The sequence below is a fragment of the Camelina sativa genome, chromosome 11, assembly GCF_000633955.1.
Source record: "Camelina sativa cultivar DH55 chromosome 11, Cs, whole genome shotgun sequence".
Lineage (NCBI taxonomy): Eukaryota > Viridiplantae > Streptophyta > Magnoliopsida > Brassicales > Brassicaceae > Camelina > Camelina sativa.
Window position 1 is genome coordinate 27333919 of NC_025695.1, and position 21014 is coordinate 27354932.

General features: G+C 33.6%; 1 protein-coding gene across 1 annotated transcript; it reads left to right on the forward strand.

The window, feature by feature from the left end:
* Nucleotides 14284–17876, forward strand: LOC104732789 (probable galactinol--sucrose galactosyltransferase 5). The gene is made up of 5 exons (XM_010442875.2): nucleotides 14284–15309; nucleotides 15650–16025; nucleotides 16117–16294; nucleotides 16413–16780; nucleotides 17096–17876. Exons 1-5 carry the CDS (start codon nucleotides 14432–14434, stop codon nucleotides 17651–17653), a joined length of 2358 nt encoding a protein of 785 aa, XP_010441177.1. The 5' UTR covers nucleotides 14284–14431; the 3' UTR covers nucleotides 17654–17876.

The window sequence follows — 21014 nt, forward strand, 5'->3', positions numbered from 1 at the left end:
TGAGTTTATTTCAACAATGTATATTCTACCTCATGACTTGAATGTCATTATAAGACATAATTTTGTGAATTTGGTTTTAAAAAGCAAGTTATTATATTATGAGTAATCTTATTATATAAAGTTAGGTTTTCAAAGTTAGCCATTAACAAGATCGTGACACATGTCAAGTATACTGATGAGATTTTGACATATGTCGAAAAATTATTATTTTCAAAACAACTAATTAAGATAATAACATTAATTCTACATAAAATTTACATGTTTATATATATATATATATATATAAAATACTAAATCAAAAAGAAAAATTAAGAAAACTAATATATATTCCATTGTCTGATAATTATATTATACATGTTTTCTCAATTAGATTTTGACATGTATAAACAAAATAATAATTCATTAAGCATGTATGTTATTATTAATCAATAAATAGTGAATAACAAATCTAAAAAAAATAACAAAATATCTACATAAAATTTACATGTTTATATCGAAAGCTTTGATGTTTGATTTTTTATTTTGATATAATTTTGTTGATCTATTGTGGGTCTTTCATTTATGCAGTTTCTTCAGTGGAAGCTATTATATAAAGTTGGGTTTTCAAAGTTAGCCGTTAACAGGATCGTGACACGTGTCAAGTATACTGATGAGATCTTGACATATGTCAAAAATTATTATTTTCAAAACAGCTAATTAAGATAATAGCATTAATTCTACATAAAATTTACATGTTTAGATATATATATAAAAAATACTAAATCAAAAAGAAAAATTAAGAAAACTAATATATATTCCATTGTATGATAATTATATTATACATGTTTTCTCAATTAGATTTTGACATGTATAAACAAAAAATAATAATTCATTAAGCATGTATGTTATTATTAACCAATAAATAGTGAATAACAAATCTAAAAAAAATAACAATATATCTACATAAAATTTACATGTTTATATCGAAAGCTTTGATGTTTGATTTTTTTTGATATAATTTTGCTGATCTATTGTGGGTCTTTTATTTATGCGGGTTCTTTAGTGGAAGCTATCAGATGCAATAAAATGCAATTAAAATATATAAAGCCCGCTAAATTAATCGAGGATGGAAACACTGATGAAGGTTCCAAAAGTGATTCTAGAATTAGTAGCATTATAAGTTTTGAAGATTAGTCAGTGGTTGATGTTCTGATCAAAATCTAGAGTTTTCTCTTCTAGATAATGTCAATGATTCCAATACTGTTTAAACCCAGATATATAGAGAAATATATAAGAACTTTTGATTCGGGAAGAAATAAGTTGAGAACTTACTATTCAAGAATATTTGAGACGAGGTCATAGTTCTAAATAGTTTTGGTACAATGTGATACTTCTGAGGAGTAAATAGGTCATTGATCCTTTAACGTGATTATGACATATGTCAAGTTTTGGATTGTTTATAAATTTTATATTTTATATATTTGAATTATCTAAGACTTATATATACTATCATGATTATAATTTTCAATTTTTTCTTTTTATTATGTTATATTAACTTTGTTTCAATTTCTCAATTTTTATTGGGTTGGTCATAAAATCATTGTAATCGAGTAAATAATTTTCACCAGTTGTTCATCCAAAATATTTTTGGAGTTTAAATATTTATGGTTAAAGAAACTATATCACAAAACAATTTTAATAATTATAAGAACTAGAATCAAGCCATAATGAAAGTAAAGCAATATAAAAGTTGTTTAATTTGTTTAAGAACATGAAAACATATTGTAATTGTATGTGGCTACTAATTATATGTTGCTTTGATAAATTCTTTGTATGTAAAATATTTTGTAATAAGTTGTGAAACGTTTTTGAAATTTGAAAATAATAATATTTGTAATGATGAGTATTTGACAAAAAAATTGGTGGGATATAATTTAGCTTTAGATTATTGTAATAATTGTTATAATATATTAAAAATCTAAATAAATGTATAAAGTTAAATACAAATATGGTTTTTTCTCTAACTAAAATTATTTTAATATTTACTTCAGGAAATACAATTTCTATTTATTTTTTTTTTAAATTGTTTAATATTTAGGATTTATTTTCTTCAACAATTTTAAAACCTGCACATCGTGCAGGCCCTTCTCTAGTTTAATATATTGTTATACTTTTTGTTTTTTTTACCAACGAATGATGGCGTCTCTCTGTAGAGGCGATTTTTTCGCGATTCTAACTTCCGGCTTCTCCGGTCTTCTTCTCCGTCTAGGAGTGATTTTCCGACCAACAGAAATGTTGATCCCTGTTTGTGCGTTTCAGTTGGCGGTTGTATTCTATCGTTATGTATCGATAGGTATTTTTTCCTGAAAATTTGGAACTCAACCGCCTCAGGAAACCGCCATGGCGATATCTATATAATCGACAATTCTTCTCACAATTTCTCAATCACTTCTCCTCTGTTCTTACCCATCATCCTCTCACCCTCACAATGAGTGACTATCTTTGAAAATCTGTTCAAGATCTCAATTTGGGTATTGATGACATCCCAATACCTCTCCCTCCGGAATTCTGTGAACGTGCGGCGAACATTAACCGTTTCTCCTTGGTGGTTACCCCTGTCAACCCCCGGAAGCAGAATCTTTGTGCACTTATACGCCAAATGCCTCGAGTATGGGTTTTTTTTGATGGCTGTGTTGGGCGGATAATCGATGATGGTCGTGTTCAATTCCATTTCCAGACCGAAGAATCTCACAACCTGGTGCTTAATCGTGGACCCTGGTCATTTAACGGCTGGATGCTCACGACTCATCGATGGTATCCAAATATAGCCGATGGAGAAATGAAGATAATCCCCTTCTGGGTTCAAATTCAAGGTATTCCGACTCTCTACTTAACAAATGCTATGGCTAGATGGGTTGGAAATCGTTTAGGGTTTGTTACTGAGGTTGACTATGATGAAAACACTACCCAAGTAGGAGCGGTTAGAGTAAAGATAGCATGGAATATTGAGGATCCTCTCCGTTTTAAAAAAAACCTCCAATTTATTGTTGGGGAGAACACTATCGTTAAATTTCGTTATGAGAGATTAAGGAACTTCTGTAGCAAATGTGGTTCTTTGAAACATGACATCAAAGATTGTCCCTTGAACTTTGATGACGAGTCTCAAGGAGATCCTGGAGATAGTAGTGATAATGATAATCACTCGACTGGAGACAACAACATGTCAGAAACAGACACTTTGCTATCCATCAACCCTTCTGCTCTTATTCTGGGACTTCAGATGGCTCCACCAACTATTAACATTACACAACCTGACAAGGGCATCAGAGGCACATCAAGGGTGTCGTTTGTGTTTCCTGATGGAGATTTAAATGCAGAGAAGATACGCTACTTTCAGGCCAAACAGAAGACCAACACTCACGACCTTAACTGTTATGAGGATCTAATTGAGGCATCTTCTGATAACGCCCTTTCTGAATTCGTTTTCATGAAGCGTAAAAAAGTAACGTTTAAGGAGGCTTTCAACAAAGAAGAGGCAGCGGAGGAATTGGCGGTCCTGAGCCAATTCAATAAGAAGAGCAAGACTACAGGCTCCTTAGGTTCATTCTCAGTCAACCAACGATTCGACGGAGGCGCGGGGGGCCCGGTTCCCCCAGATCCAATATGCGAGTCCTCTCCTGGAATTGTCAGGGCATAGGACCATCGCTAACGCAATCTCGACTCACTAGCCTATGTCGTATAACTAAGTGTGATGTTCTTTTTCTTATCAAAACTCTTAATCAGTGTGATGTGTTACATAAACTTAAGTATGATTTAAGATTTGCTAATATACTTATCCAGCCCCCTCATGGAAGGAGTGGAGGCTTAGCTCTGATGTGGAAACAGAATGTAGCCCTCAGTCCAATTTCAATGGATGAGCGCCTCATTGATGTCTCTGTAAACATTAATAATATAAGCTTTTATTTGTCTTGTGTGTATGGTCACCCAGTTCAAAATGAAAGATATCATTTATGGGAGAGACTGGAAAATTTATCCTACCATCATCTTGATCCTTGGTTACTCTTAGGAGATTTCAATGAAATTCTCAACAACTCAGAAAAACTTGGTGGTCCAGCCAGGGCTGATTTGACATTCCGTGACTTCCAACACATGGTGACAAGCTGTGATCTTGAAGATATTCGACACAGGGGGGATAAGTTTTCATGGGTAGGAGAACGACACTCCCATACCGTTAAATGTTGTTTAGATAGAGCGTTTCAAAATGGTCCATGGGGAGCTGCCTTTCCTTACGCTGAAGTTGAATTCTTAGACTTCACAGGATCTGACCATAAGCCAATCTCAATAAACTTTAATATCGGATCCCCATATAGAAGACGAGCCTTTTACTTTGATAAACGTTTATGCGATATTGATGGCTTTAAATAGGCTGTTAAACAAGGATGGGAAATACGAAAACCGGACCAGAACATCCCAATTTCCAGTCGAATTGTCTCTTGTAGGAAAGCGATGGCAAACCTTAAATACGATAATCAACTGAACTCTCAGACTCGAATAAAGGCTTTACAATCTCAACTTAATACAGCAACGGAAAGCCTAAACCCTATTGTACGAAGGCATATCCCAATCTTACAAGATGAGCTGACAAAGGCGTATTTGGATGAAGAGATACATTGGAAACAGAAAAGTAGAAATCAATGGATGTTGGAGGGGGATCGAAATACAAGTTTTTTCTATGCTTGTGCTAACATACGATACACAAAAAATCAAATAAACTCGATCTAGGATACATATGTAAATATGTTGTATGGTTATAAAGCAAAAGGAGAGCACGCTCAAGATTTTTTCCAAAACATATTTTCCACTAATGGCCATCAAGTAACAAAATATGTTTTCTCTGATTTCCAACCAAGAGTTACTTCAGATATGAACGATGACCTCACTCGGCCCTTTGATACTCAAGAAATCTATGAGGCAGTGTGTCAAATAGGTGAGGATAGAGCCCCTGGTCTCTATGGTATAACAGCCTGTTTTTATAGAACATGTTGGGATATTGTTGGCATTGATGTCATAAGAGAAGTACAACAATTCTTTGATACGAAATCAATGCCTCAACAGTTGAACCATACCAACATATGTCTAATAGCAAAAATAGACAATCCAATCACTTTTTCTGATTATCGACCTATAACACTCTGCAATGTCATGTATAAAATCATCTCAAAGTGCTTAGATCGCCGACTTAAAAAACATTTGAATGGGATAATTTCGGATGCACAAGCAGCTTTCATTCCAGGACGACTGATTCAAGATAACATCATGTTAGCTCATGAGGTCATGCACTCCCTTAAAGCCCGAAGGAGAGTGTCTAAGTCATATATGGCGGTTAAAAAAGATGTTAGCAAAGCTTATGATCGTGTAGAATGGAATTTCCTGAGATCTACACTTCAACTCTTTGGTTTTAGCGAGAAGTGGATTAATTGGATCATGGCCACTGTTGAATCGGTGGGTTATTCTGTACTAATCAATGGTTCACCTTTTGGCCATATCAAACCGGAAAGAGGCATTCGACAAGGGGACCCCCTCTCTCCTTACCTTTTCATATTATGCTCAGACATATTGAGTCATCTCATTCAATCAAGGGTAGTGGATAAAGATATCAAAGGTGTTAAAGTTGGAGATAATGCACCTAGAATAACTCATCTCCAATTTGCTGATGACTGCCTTTTCTTTTGCCAAGCTAATGTGAAAAACTGCAAAGCATTAAAAGATGTTTTTGATGTTTATGAATACTATTTTGGCCTACAAATCAACACGGCCAAATCTATGATAACCTTTGGTTCCTGCGTGTATGGTTCAACACAGAACAGGTTGAAAGCGATACTAGACATCCTGAATCATGGAGGTGGTGGCAAATACTTGGGTTTGCCAGAAAAGTTTGGCAAGAAAAAGAAAGAAATGTTTGAGTATATAATTACAAAAGTGAAGCAGAGAACATCTAGTTGGAGTGCGAAGAGACTCTCCCCATCAGGCAAAGAAATAATGCTCAAATAAATTACACTAGCCATGCCTGTGTATGCGATGTCTTGTTTTAAACTCCCTAAAGGTGTTATAACAGATATTTATTCGATACTCAAGAAATATTGGTGGGAAAAAGATGCTCAACATAAGGGAATCACCTGGATAGCTTGGAACAAACTGCAACGTTCAAAAAAAGAAGGGGGACTAGGTTTTCGAGATCTTGAAAAATTTCACGATGCTCTTTTAGCTAAACAGGCGTGGCGTCTAATCCAATATCCAAATTCAATGTTTGCACAGATAATGAAGGCTCGTTACTACAGAGACACGACGGTGTTAGAAGCAAAACCAAGGAAGAATCAATCATATGGCTGGTCATCTATTTTAGTAGGCATCTCGCTAATTAAAAAGGGATCACGGTTCAACATTGGAGATGGAAAAACAGTAAGAATAGGTATGGATAATGTTCTTGATACAAATCCTCCAAGACCAATTGCTGTTGTCAATGATGGAAATAATGAAACTATAAACACTCTCATGTCATATTCGGGACAAGTTAGATCATGGGATATGGCAAAGCTTCACACACAAATCAAACTAGAGGACATTGATGAAATCAAAAACATGTTTCTATCACAAGCAGATCAACCGGATACACTCATATGGAACTATAGTACTTCGGGTGACTACACTGTTAAATCATGCTACTGGCTGTTAACGCATGATCCCCTATCCTGTGATATCCCACCAGATATACCTCATGGTTCTCCTGAACTTAAGAACAAAATCTGGAGATTACCAATAATTCCAAAACTAAAACACTTTCTTTGGCGAATTATTTCACGAAGTCTTCCAACTTTAACTCGCTTATGTTCTCGTGGTATGAACTTGGATACGTTATGCTCTAGATGTCGTCAAGCAGAGGAAACGATCAACCATGCATTTTTTACATGCCCTTTTGCAACTATGGTTTGGCGTTTTTCAAGTACCTCTCATATTAACATAGCAAATTTAGCAAATGATGCGGAAGAGAATATCTCTAATCTCATTACTTCAATTCTCAACACTGCAACTTCAAATGCTGAATCAATGCTACCAATTTTTTTACTATGGAGAATTTGGAAAGCAAGGAACAATAGTGTCTTCAATACTTTAGGGAAAGTCCATCAAAAACTGTCTTATGGTCTAAATCAGATGCGAAACAATTCTATGATCTCACTCATTGTAGAGATAATCTTAACCAGAGGAGGGATGGAAATCGAAATACTCATTGATGGAGACCACCATCAGTCGACTATGTGAAATGCAACTTCGATGTTGGATACAATAAACATAATCATGAAGCAACTGGGGGATGGATTATTCAAAACAATATAGGATCGGCATTAGCTTGGGGTGCAACTCGTCTCTCACATACGTCTTCACCATTGGAAGCGGAAGCAAAAGCTATGCTCGTAGCACTACAACAATCTTGGATCAGAGGATACACTTCGTCAATTATAGAAGGAGACTATGAAGTTCTAATAAACATCGTCAATGGCAAAACGAGACATAGACAGCTCATTAACATCCTCCTTGATTTAAAGTTTTGGATATCGAAATTTCAATTTTTAGCTCTGTTTTTACAAAAAGAACTTGTAATAAGTCAGCTCATTTGTTAGCACAGCTTGGATGTAATTCTACTCTTTTTTATGCTGAATCTGTAATCAAGCCTCTATGGCTCCATGAACAATTATGTATTGATCAGTCTTAAATCAATAATATGTTCTTTATGAGAGAAAAAAAAATACTTTTTGTTTTAATATATTTTGTTTTTTGAAATTCTTTCATATTATAGTGACATATTATTGACATTGCTATAACAAACCAATTTAGAGTGTTTATAGTTTCTAACTTTAATATCAAGTTTCAATATTTTAAAAATATTTCAAAATAAATTATTTAAATTTTATTATCTTATTATATAAACCTTAGTTCTCATAGTTAGTAACTCACCGGATCGTGACACATGTCAGTTTTAACGATCAGAGATCAAATTTAAAGATTCACCAGATCGTGACACGTGTCAATTTTAACGATTAAATATCAAACCAGATCGTGACACATGTTAGTTTTAACGATCAGAGATCAAAGTTAAAAACTCACCGGATCATGACACATATCAATTTAACGATTAAATATCAAAATCAGTAACTCATCAGATCATGACATGTGTCAATTTTAACGATCAGAATACAGTTTTCAAGCTAGGTAAAACGAAGAATAAGATAATTGTAATCTTATTATATTAATTTTTTTTGTTAATCCTAAAAAGAAAATATTTGTAAATACACCCCTCTATATCTTATTATATAAAGTATGGTTTCAAAAGTTACTAATTCATAAAGTCGCGACATGTGTCAAAATCTTATTATTTTGGAGATTATTAGAATAATAATTAAACATTGTATTAATTATAAAATTTTGTAATTTTAAAGAAAAAGGAATCGTCCTAAAAATTTTACAATAATTAAACTTATACAAAACAATCCTACGTTATATTGAATTCCTTGGCCTAATCTTAAAAGAAAAAGAATTTAAGTATAAAGTTATGTATTCTCTTAGATATTTGTCATATATATAGAGAGGACGATGTCTTTTCGATGTATCAAACTCAATTAGAATTTTCAAACATGAGCACTACAGATGAAAATCAAAACTGTGGAAGTAACGAAAAGTCAGCCAAGAAAATGAATAGAACCATTATGAATAATGATCAGATTGTTATGAGGGAGGAAGCGCTTACCGCTGAACCTCATATGCGACTGAAACTAGCTACACTTCAGGCATGGTTCGACAAACTAAATCAATGCGTAAGTATAAAACTCATATTCAGCTTCACATACATATTTTTTTCATAATTGACTAATATTATATAACAAAATATAGGGACTCCAGCTTACAACTATGCAGCTAAGAAAATAGTAACAACTTTAACTTTTTCTCTTTTTTTGAGACATTTTTATCTAACAAAAACATATATTTCAGGATATATTACAAATGATCAAAAGAAGTTAAAACTAGCAAAAATTTGAAACATAAAAATAACAAATAAATAGTATATGATATTATATGTGTTTTCTCAATTATAATATTATTAATCAATAAATAGTGAATAACAAATCTAAAAAAATAACATAAGTTATGTCAAAAGAATCATTATTTTTGAAACATAATAGGAATAACTAATTAAGAAAATAATATTATATCTACATAAAATTTACATGTTTATATCAAAAGCTTTAAACTTTGATTTTTTTTCTGATATAATTTTGCCGATATATTTTGGGTCTTTAATTCGTGCGGGTTCTTCAATGGAAGCTATCAGATGCAATGAAATGAAATCAAAGTATATAAAGCCTGCTAAATTAATCGAGGATGGAGCCACTGATGGAGATTCCAAAAGTAATTCTACAGTTAGTAGCGTTATAAGTTTCAAAGATTAGTCGGTGATTGATCTATTTGGTAGCGATTTTGTAATTTGGGAAGTTGGAACGATAAACCGTTTTAAAATTGGTTTCAAACCTGATTTATGTGGGTTTCTATCAAATTTGGTTCATAAACCGTTTAAATCCAGGTATATAGAGAAATATATGAGAACTTTTGATTCGGATAGAAATTGGTTGAGAACTTACGATTCGAGAATATTTGAGATGAGGTCATAGTTCTAAGTAGTTTTGGTACAATGCAATACTTCTGAGGAGTAAATAAGGCATCGATCCTTAACGTGATTATGACAATATCATGTATTGGATTGTTTACAAAGTTTCTATTTTGCATATTTGAATTATCTAAGGCTTTATATATACCATCATGATTATAATATTCAAAATTTTATTTTTATTATGTGATATTAACGTTCTTTCAATTTTTTAACTTTAATTGGGTTGGTCATAAAATCATTGTAATAGAGTAGATAATTTTCACCAGTTGTGAAACATACAGTAAAATTGTAGGGCATATTTTTAATGGTGAAACATACAGTAAAATTGTATGTGGTTACTACATTATATGTTGTTTTGATGAATTCTTTGCACGTAAACTATTTTGTAATAAGTTGTGAAACGTTTTTGAAATTTGACAATTAGAATATTTTTAATGATGAGTATTTGGCAAAAAATTTGGTGGGGATATAATTTAGCTTTAGATTATTGTAATAATTGTTATAATATATTAAAAATATAAAAATATAAATAAGTATATGAAGGTAAATAAAAATCTGATTTTGGTGGGGTATAATTTAGCTTTAGATTATTTTACTAATTGTTATAATATATAAAAAATATAAATAAGTGTATGGAGGTAAATACAAATATGATTTTTTCTCTAACTAAAATTATTTATATATTTACTACAAAAAATAAAATAAAATTTTATGATTTATTCTCTTCAACAATTTCAATACCCGCACATCGTGCGGGCCCTTATCTAGTATTATATAAAATTATAAAATTCAATAAAAAGTATGAAATTGAATTTAAATAATTAAATTTTGACCTGTTATTCAGTAAAATTTTAATTCAATAGATATTATTTTTAAAGAATAATATTAATAAAAATTGAATATTTTATAGATTGAATCAAATATTTGTTTTTAAAAATTCAACTTATGGTATATCCTGAAATAAAACTATTTTTTAATTATAATAAATAATATGAGAATTTATGTTTCACAAAATAGACTCATATATATAAATGAGAGGTGAAGTATAATAATAATTAACAAATTAATATGTTAAAGTTAGGTATCAAAGAATTTTATTTGATGAATAAATTAATAAAGAAAATTAATATGGTAAGTTAGATGATATCATATAATTTTTTAGAATATTCTCTTTAAGATTTTGGAAACAATAAATCCAGACTTTACAAATAATATAAAACTTAATCTATAACCTATTTGTAACCAACTTATTAAAATTATATAGTTTATAAAACAATATTATGTATTTTTCGTTTTATTAAATTTTATAAAAAAACGGAAAATATGTTTGTTTTGCGTAATACTCTTATGGATAAGTAGAGCGTAGCTAGGATTCAAAATTTATAGTTCAGAAATTTAATTTTAAATTTATCAAATATATATATATATATATATATATATATTTCAATCACTTGATACAAAATGTATCCAAAACTCTGTTTGCATTTTTTTTTCGTTTTAAAAAATAAAGTAAGATGCAACTTTAAGTGATAATGTAGGTCTTGAAGCTAAAAGAATTTAAACAAAATCAGACCGGTCAAAACAGTTATATAAACGTTGCCGACCTGAAACGCAACTGAATTAATCTTACATGTCCAGAAGTGCTAAATAAAAATATCTAATTTATTAACATGTGTCTAATGCTATTAAACTTAGTCAAATGAATTTTCAAGTTATATGAAGCCACGCATTTATTTTTGTTGAGTTTTGGTATACAAGTTTTTGCATAGTTAGCTGGGTTGTTTAGGACTTAGCAATGTATGAGACCATGTCACTATAATTAGTAGTATAAAAGAATTTTAAATATATATTTAAATGCTACTTTCAAGGAATACAATCACATTGCTATGAAGCACATGTATTTTCTAGGAAAACTTGTCACTTTACTTTCGACTAGATTAGGACCCGTACTAAAGCACGAGTTGAAATTCCTTTTATTTATATTATAATTTTAGAATAAAATATAATTTATATAATTATTTTTAAAAATATTTTTAGATAAAACATTATGCAATAAAATCATATGCTAAATATGATGACTTGAAAAAAATACTTATTTTGTAAGTTTTATATTGTTAATTTTGTAATTTTATGTATGAGAAATGGTTATGTTTGTTGTTTGTTTTTATTTTTGAACATGTTTGGTGAAAGTTTTTTAATATGACCCGTTAGATAATATTTTATTTTCAGTTGCACAATAAGATCTCGATAATCACGATTAAGTGTGATAAATTGCCAACATTTTATTCCTTTTTACGCCTAAGAATATATTTTTATGTCTAACAGTATATATTTTGTAACAATACATGGAATACTAAAGATTTTATTTAGAAAATTGTATAAATCATTGGAATATTCTCTTTAAGAAGATTCTTTGGGATATTCTTAAGTGTATTTATATTAGCCCCACGGATTGACCAATTAATCTATAACATTTTTTTAACCAACCTATATTTAATGTATAACCTATTTTGTAACCAACTTATAAAAATTATACGGTCTATAAAAAAAATTGTGTACTTTCGCTTTATTATATCGGAGATTGGTAAAAAATTATATTTTTTAAACTATGATGTTGAAAAACTGAATCCTAAATCCTAGCAAATAAACACGAATCGTACTCGTATGTGAAATTTTTAATACCTAAAACATAATTTTCTTTTTACATTGAAATTTAAACTATTTCCAGTTATTCTTTTTATCATTCTTACTCGTTTCTTATACGATATACTAATATAAAAGTGTAGTCTAATACAGTATACTACTATCTGTTTAGTCGGTGAAAGAAACAGAAATGCAACTGCGTCACACGACCGTTGGATTACTTTCGTCACAAGTTGCAAATGAAGCGTTGGCTTATATTTAACAACTCCACGTGCAATTCTCTAATAAACAAAACGGTTATCCAAACGCAAATTACGACCTAATCTTCTTGGTCGGTTTGTAAAAGGGACAGGATCGAGGGAATTAGATAATAGTACGTGGCATAATCCCCATTAATTAGGACAAGGACTTTTGAATGTTCTTGCTTTAAGCTCTCGCGTGACAAAATCAATTCCTTTACAAGATCACATCTTATTTCAACAAATTCTTACAATTTCCACCTAAATATTCTTTACAATTGTTGGGTCTCTATTATCAAATTTCTGTTGTTGGACAATGTGATCTGAGCTATGCATAGTACCAACAAGTGTAACTATCAAATCTATTTGGAAGAGTTAAGAAGAGAGAAACACAAAATATTAAAGAGATATAAGTAAGTATATACAGTACATACTAACATGTTTATACATGAAGAAGATGATTAAGGCCTTAATCCAGAGAACGAGTAGATGGAAGATTCGAAGAGACATATGAAATTATATTTAGACGTTGGAGAGGTAATTAAGGTAATATCACCGTTTACCTTACTGTTGATACTGGCATACTGTTAATGATATGTTAATTATTCATCACAAATACATTCTACTATAGACGATAGAAAAAAATAAAAGGCTTTAATTATTTTCCACACATGCATATTCTAAAATATGATCAGCACATGCATATTCAAATATATAAATTAACTAATATATAATCACATAGAAAGTAGTGTTTTTCTAAAATGAAATGTCAAAAACCAGAAACGAATTATTTTTAATCCTTGAATTATTCTTCCTCATCTAGTCTCTTACCTATTTGTCGTCAGACTCACAATCGATGGTAAACCAAGTTTTGTGGTTTGGTAACTGACTTAAGCGTCAATTAGTGTTTTTTGTTTTTACTATCACACATTTATTTACTTGCGTAGGAGATTTGTACATAATGCAATTGAAAAAGCCCTAAACAAATATAATACGAGAAACGACCATTTTATTTTGGCATTCAAAAAATAGGATCCTGTCTTCTATGATAAAATTATTTGAGTTAATAGACCGGTCTAAAAAAAGAAGAAAAAAAGAAAGACCCGAATTAAATACGGAAAGCTCATGTTTTTGGTACACAATAGGAATGTGACGATATCACTCAATCTAACTAATTCCTATAAGCGTTTTAAAACATTAATCATCCGAATCAATTTAATATTTTGACAATTTAGGAATTGTAACGTTTTCTTCCTCTAGTTTATTTCCATATCAAAAATGTAACGAACGAAACAAATTGATTGAATATTTAAAAACTAAATATTGAGTTATATTCATTGGTTGATCCGTGAAAGTTTACATTTGTCGGTAGGTCGATAAAAGTCGCAATTATGATGCAATATATAAAGTTTAGAAATTTGTTAAGAGCCCATGTGACTAGAACCATCTATATAATATTTTATTTCTATTCTTATTAATTAATTACCAACGACCAAATCTAATAATGGTCGCAAATCAATCCAGCCACGTAAAAGATTTAGAAAGAAACAAAATAATGATATCAAATTGTGTAAAGGTCAATAAACTAATAAAATACAAGAAAAAGGAAGACGAAGGTTTCACTTTCTCACTACATTCCATACATGTGGTCGACATACAATAAATCTATGACTATATATGACCATTTCTAATCTTTCTCTCAACCCGTAATCTTATCGAATAATCAAATTTGGGAAAGTATTAAAGATTCATAATCTCTATAAATTCTCTACTTCCTTCACCTCATCATCCATCCTAACCTAAATACACAACTTCAACCTTTTGTCTAAAGCCTTACAACTTCACCGGAAACATGGCTCCACCGAGTTTGACAAAGTCCGATTCCGGTATCAACGGCGTTGACTTTACCGGAAAGCCTCTTTTCCGGTTAGAAGATTCCAATCTCTTAGCCAATGGTCACGTCATCTTAACCGATGTTCCCACCAACGTCACCCTCACCCCTTCACCCTACTTAAACGACAAAGACGGCGTACCTCTTGACGTCTCCGCCGGTTCATTCGTCGGGTTTAACCTCGACGGTGAGCCCAAGAGCCACCACGTGGCATCCATCGGAAAACTCAAGAACATTCGTTTCATGAGCATATTCCGTTTCAAGGTTTGGTGGACCACTCATTGGGTCGGGTCAAACGGCCGCGACATCGAGAACGAGACCCAAATCATCATTCTTGATAACTCCGGGTCGGATTCTGAATCCGGATCCGGGTCGGGTCGTCCTTACGTCCTCTTGTTACCACTTCTTGAAGGCCCCTTCCGTTCGTCTTTCACATCCGGTGAAAACGATGATGTGGCGGTCTGTGTGGAATCCGGGTCGACCCAAGTAACCGGGTCGGAGTTTCGTCAGATCGTTTACGTCCACGCCGGAGACGACCCGTTCAAGCTCGTGAAAGACGCGATGAAAGTGATTAGGGTTCATATGAACACCTTCAAGCTTCTTGATGAGAAATCGCCGCCGGGGATCGTCGACAAGTTCGGGTGGTGCACTTGGGACGCTTTTTACTTGACCGTGAACCCTGAAGGTGTTCATAAAGGTGTGAAGTGCCTAGTCGACGGTGGTTGTCCGCCGGGTTTGGTGCTTATCGACGACGGTTGGCAATCGATTGGACATGATGCCGATGGTATTGATGTCGAAGGGATGAATATTACCGTCGCCGGTGAACAAATGCCCTGCAGGTTGGTTTAATCCGGTTTACCCTCTCAAGTTTTTCAATTGTTTGTTATTTTAAACGGTATAAGTTTAGTTTACTCGGTCTTATGATTAAATCCTATATAATCACTATGATTTTATGTTGGTTCAATTAAACTGGACTCTAATGTTAGATTAGATTAGACTAGTGTTGAAATACTCATATACCGGTTTATATAAACCTTATTTTAAACCGAATTGGATTGAATATTAGCTAATAATTAGTTATAACCGAGATTTTGTTCTGACTTAATCAAACCGGATTCTATAACCGAGATTTTGGTTTGTTTGTTATAATCCTCACACCGGTTTAATTTGGTTTGACAGGCTTCTGAAGTTTGAAGAGAACCACAAATTCAAAGACTACGTGTCTCCGAAAGATCAAAACGACGTGGGGATGAAAGCTTTCGTCAGAGATCTGAAAGATGAATTCTCCACCGTCGATTACATCTACGTCTGGCACGCGCTTTGTGGGTACTGGGGAGGTCTCCGTCCCGATGCCCCGACTCTGCCTCCGTCAACTATCATCCGGCCAGAGCTTACGCCGGGACTTAAACTCACGATGGAAGATCTCGCCGTCGACAAGATCATCGAGACTGGAATCGGACTTGCGTCGCCGGACTTGGCGAAAGAGTTCTATGAAGGTCTTCACTCTCATCTTCAAAACTCCGGTATTGACGGCGTTAAAGTTGATGTCATTCACGTAAGTTTTCCGTCTGAGTTAACGGATTGTTTTGTGGATTTCCGTTTCTCTGTTGATATTTTAACACGTGGCTTTGCTTTTTTAATTACAGATTTTGGAGATGTTGTGTGAGAAATATGGCGGGAGAGTTGACATGGCGAAAGCTTACTTCAAGGGGTTAACGTCGTCAGTGAATAAGCATTTTAATGGTAACGGCGTTATTGCAAGCATGGAGCATTGTAATGACTTCATGTTCCTTGGAACTGAAGCCATCGCTCTTGGTCGTGTCGGTAAGTCTTTTATCTACTTTTATTTTTTAATTTATAAAAATTTGACTATTTTCATATTGAATTGTTTGAAGAGAAGTATAAATTAATTATTTTTATTTGATATTATTATGGGAATTAGGTGATGACTTTTGGTGCACTGATCCATCTGGCGATCCAAACGGTACGTTTTGGCTACAAGGATGTCACATGGTCCATTGTGCATACAACAGTCTCTGGATGGGAAACTTCATCCAGCCTGATTGGGACATGTTTCAGTCCACACACCCTTGTGCTGAGTTCCATGCTGCTTCTCGTGCCATTTCGGGCGGGCCTATTTACGTCAGTGACTGTGTGGGCAAGCACGATTTCGATCTCTTGAAACGCCTCGTTTTGCCCAACGGTTCGATTTTGAGGTGTGAGTACTATGCTCTCCCAACTCGTGACCGTCTCTTTGAAGACCCTCTTCATGATGGCAAAACAATGCTCAAGATTTGGAACTTGAACAAGGTAAACAATGCTTTCTTTTTATGAGCTTATATAATTGAAAATCTAAGTAGCATGATTAAGGTTTAAGCAAGTAGGATCCATTAGAACCTCCATTTTTATTTGAAATGAATGTATAGTTTGGTCTTAGCAAATTGTATACTCTTGACTGAATCTGAATATTGTAGTTGCTATTGGCCGAAGTTCTTATTAAATAGTCTGGTTAGAGATTAAATGGTGCTTTTGAGTCCATCTGATTTGACTCGTTCTTGATTCAGAAGCTCCTGTCGTTCATTACAATATTGTTTCTTGATCTGTCTTTTTTTTCGTCCACAACAGTTCACTGGAGTTATCGGAGCATTCAACTGTCAAGGAGGAGGATGGTGCAGAGAAACCAGACGCAACCAGTGTTTCTCTGAATGTGTTAACACGCTAACCGCCACAACAAAACCTAATGACGTTGAATGGAACAGTGGCACGAACCCAATCTCCATTGCAAACGTTGAAGAGTTTGCTTTGTTCTTGTCTCAGTCCAAGAAGCTGGTGTTGTCTGGACTAAACGACGAGCTGGAGCTCACTTTAGAGCCTTTCAAGTTTGAGCTGATTACTGTCTCTCCTGTTGTAACCATTGAGGGTAAATCAGTCCGGTTTGCTCCGATTGGACTGGTTAACATGCTTAACACAAGCGGTGCGATCAGTTCTCTGGTGCACCACGATGAATCTGTTGAGATTGGTGTTTTTGGTGCGGGAGAGTTTAGGGTTTATGCATCGAGAAAACCTGTGAGCTGCTTAATTGATGGTGGAGTTGTTGAGTTTGTGTATGAAGACTCAATGGTGATGGTGCAAGTGCCTTGGACTGGTCCAGAGGGTTTGTCTTCTATTGAGTATTTGTTTTAGAGAATTTGAAGGTCCTTGTTTGTTTTCCTTCTAAACTCTGTAGTACCGTTCGTTGAGTTTTCGAAACAACTCCGAGCCTTTTTTTTTCATGGTTTCTGAGAGTATGAACAATTTATGTTGGCTTTTTAATTAAGTGAGGATTATTTTTTTCAGTGGTTGATTTTGTATTGCCACTAATATTCACATATTTATTTATGAAATATAATATTTGGTTCTAGTTTTTTTTTTTTTTTTTTTTCTGTTTAAGTTTTACTTCATTTTCTTGTTTGGCTATGAATTTAGATCACAAAATTGTTTAGCATTTTTAATTTTTGTGTGTTTCACGCCCTATCCGAATTGTTGGTCTGATTGGTTAACCCGCGATCTGAACGTTTTTTTGGTTTTGGTTTAGTGTCAGTACATATAGCAATTTTAAAACCGGAAAATCCCACAAAAACTCAATATTAATCTGTGATATCCGATGATTCGGTTGAACCGACCAGATAGCAATTTTGGTTTTTTTGGTTTTGGTTTAGTGTCAGTACATATAGCAATTTTAAAACCGGACACATCACATTTTTCTAATCTGGGTTGGGTTTTGTAGTGAACACATCACATATTTTATTTTTAATCTGAGTTTTTTTTTTTTTTTCCACAAATGATATATATTAATTAATGGAAATCATTACAGAGAGTTTGAATCAGCCAATTTGGCACAAAGACAGTATTAGAGTAATACTGAGTATCAGGACAACCAAATTTAGCTAAAACATGTGCCACTCTATTGCTTTCTCTCCTATTGAATTCAAAGTAAATTTTATGGAATTTAGAGGACCAAAATTTTATGTCATTGAGAAGGTTTGATAAAGAAACATTCAAGAGTTGACCGTTAACCAGTTTGATCAAGACTTCACAATCTCCCTCAAAGATCACTGTTTGATATCCTCTTATCCAGGTTTGCTCCATAGCAATAAGAAGACTTTTTGTTTCAGCTTCTAAAGGTGATCCAGCATTACTTAATCTTGTTGCACCCCATGCTTTGGCTTCTCCTTGATAGTTTCTAAATATCCAGCCGCTTGTTGCTTGACGGGTATGCGAATCATAACTAGCATCAAAATTACATTTGAGATATGGTTGCAACGGAGGTGACCAACAATTGATGTTTGATTCAGTAGATGTTTGTCCACTCCTTGAAGGTTTTAAATGTGTAATCCACTCCTTTGTATCAGACCTCGATTGTAACACTGTCTTAGATGGGCTCTCCCGGTAATCATTAAAGACTTGATTGTTCCTTGCTTTCCAGATTCGCCATAGAAGAATGAACGGCAGAACTGAGTTGAATATATTAGCACTCTGTGAATAGTGGGAAACTAGTTGACTAATGATGTCCTCTATAGATTCTGGTAAATCGTTGATGTTTAAAGCATTGGTATTTGAGAATCTCCAGGCCATTGTAGCAAAAGGGCATGAGAACAATGCATGATGGATAGTTTCCTCAGTTTGGTGACATCTTGAACACATTTGATCAATATTCATACCCCTTGTCCGCAACCTTGTTTTTGTTGGAATAACTTGTGAAACAACTCACCAGAGAAAATGTTTTATTTTAGGAAGAAGTTTGAGTTTCCAAATTTTATTTTTTTAATTCTACAGAGCCATGTGGGATATTAGGTACAACTCCTGGATCNTTTGCTCCATAGCAATAAGAAGACTTTTTGTTTCAGCTTCTAAAGGTGATCCAGCATTACTTAATCTTGTTGCACCCCATGCTTTGGCTTCTCCTTGATAGTTTCTAAATATCCAGCCGCTTGTTGCTTGACGGGTATGCGAATCATAACTAGCATCAAAATTACATTTGAGATATGGTTGCAACGGAGGTGACCAACAATTGATGTTTGATTCAGTAGATGTCTGTCCACTCCTTGAAGGTTTTAAATGTGTAATCCACTCCTTTGTATCAGACCTCGATTGTAACACTGTCTTAGATGGGCACTCCCGGTAATCATTAAAGACTTGATTGTTCCTTGCTTTCCAGATTCGCCATAGAAGAATGAACGGCAGAACTGAGTTGAATATATTAGCACTCTGTGAATAGTGGGAAACTAGTTGACTAATGATGTCCTCTATAGATTCTGGTAAATCGTTGATGTTTAAAGCATTGGTATTTGAGAATCTCCAGGCCATTGTAGCAAAAGGGCATGAGAACAATGCATGATGGATAGTTTCCTCAGTTTGGTGACATCTTGAACACATTTGATCAATATTCATACCCCTTGTCCGCAACCTTGTTTTTGTTGGAATAACTTGTGAAACAACTCACCAGAGAAAATGTTTTATTTTAGGAAGAAGTTTGAGTTTCCAAATTTTATTTTTTTAATTCTACAGAGCCATGTGGGATATTAGGTACAACTCCTGGATCAAAGGGATAGTGTGTGGTAAACCAGTAGCCGGTTTTGACCGTATATTCTCCCGAACGCGTATAATTCCAAATAAGATTGTCAGGTTGTTCATCTTGAGAAAGGTAAATGTTTTTGATTAGCTCCTCCTCTTGCTGATCGACTAATAATGATAACTGGTGTGTGTCCCACGATCTAAAACCTCTGTCATTCGAGATTACATTATGCAGTGTCGAGAAAGTTATCTACTCCTAGACGTATTGTTTTTCCATCACCTACAATGTAACGTGAACCTTTTTTTATTATTTCTAGTCCAATCAAAATAGAAGACCAACCGTCTGACTGTTTTTTTCTTTCTTTTGCATCTAGAATGGACTCATCCCTGTAGTATCTATGTTTCATGATTCGCGCAAAAAGTGAGTTAGGGTATTGTATTAAACGCCATGCTTGCTTGGCCAAGAGAGCATCATTAAATTTTGCTAGGTCCCTGAATCCCAAACCCCCTTCCTTCTTTGGTGTTTGTAATTTTTTCCAAGCAATCCAAGGAATACTTCGTCGGTTTGAGTTATTTTCCCACCAAAATTGCATGAGGAGAGATTCTATTTCTGTAGTTATTCCTATTGGCAATTTGAAGCAACTCATAGCATAGACTGGCATAGAGAGAGCCACTGAATTTAACATGATTTCCTTGCCTGCAGGAGATAGTTTTTTTGCAGTCCAACCGAAGGTTCGTTGCTTAACTCTATCTATTATATATTCGAACATTTCTCTCTTTTTACGACCAAATTGCTCCGGGAGTCCTAAATATTTGCCTCCTCCACCATGATTAGGGATTTCTAAGATTGACTTCAGTCTTGTTTGAGTACTTGCAAAGACACGACTTCCAAAAGTGATCATTGATTTGGAGGTGTTAATTTTTTGGCCTGAGTAGTACTCATAAATGTCAAAAATATCTTTCAAAGCTTGGCTGTTTTTGTTGTTAGCAC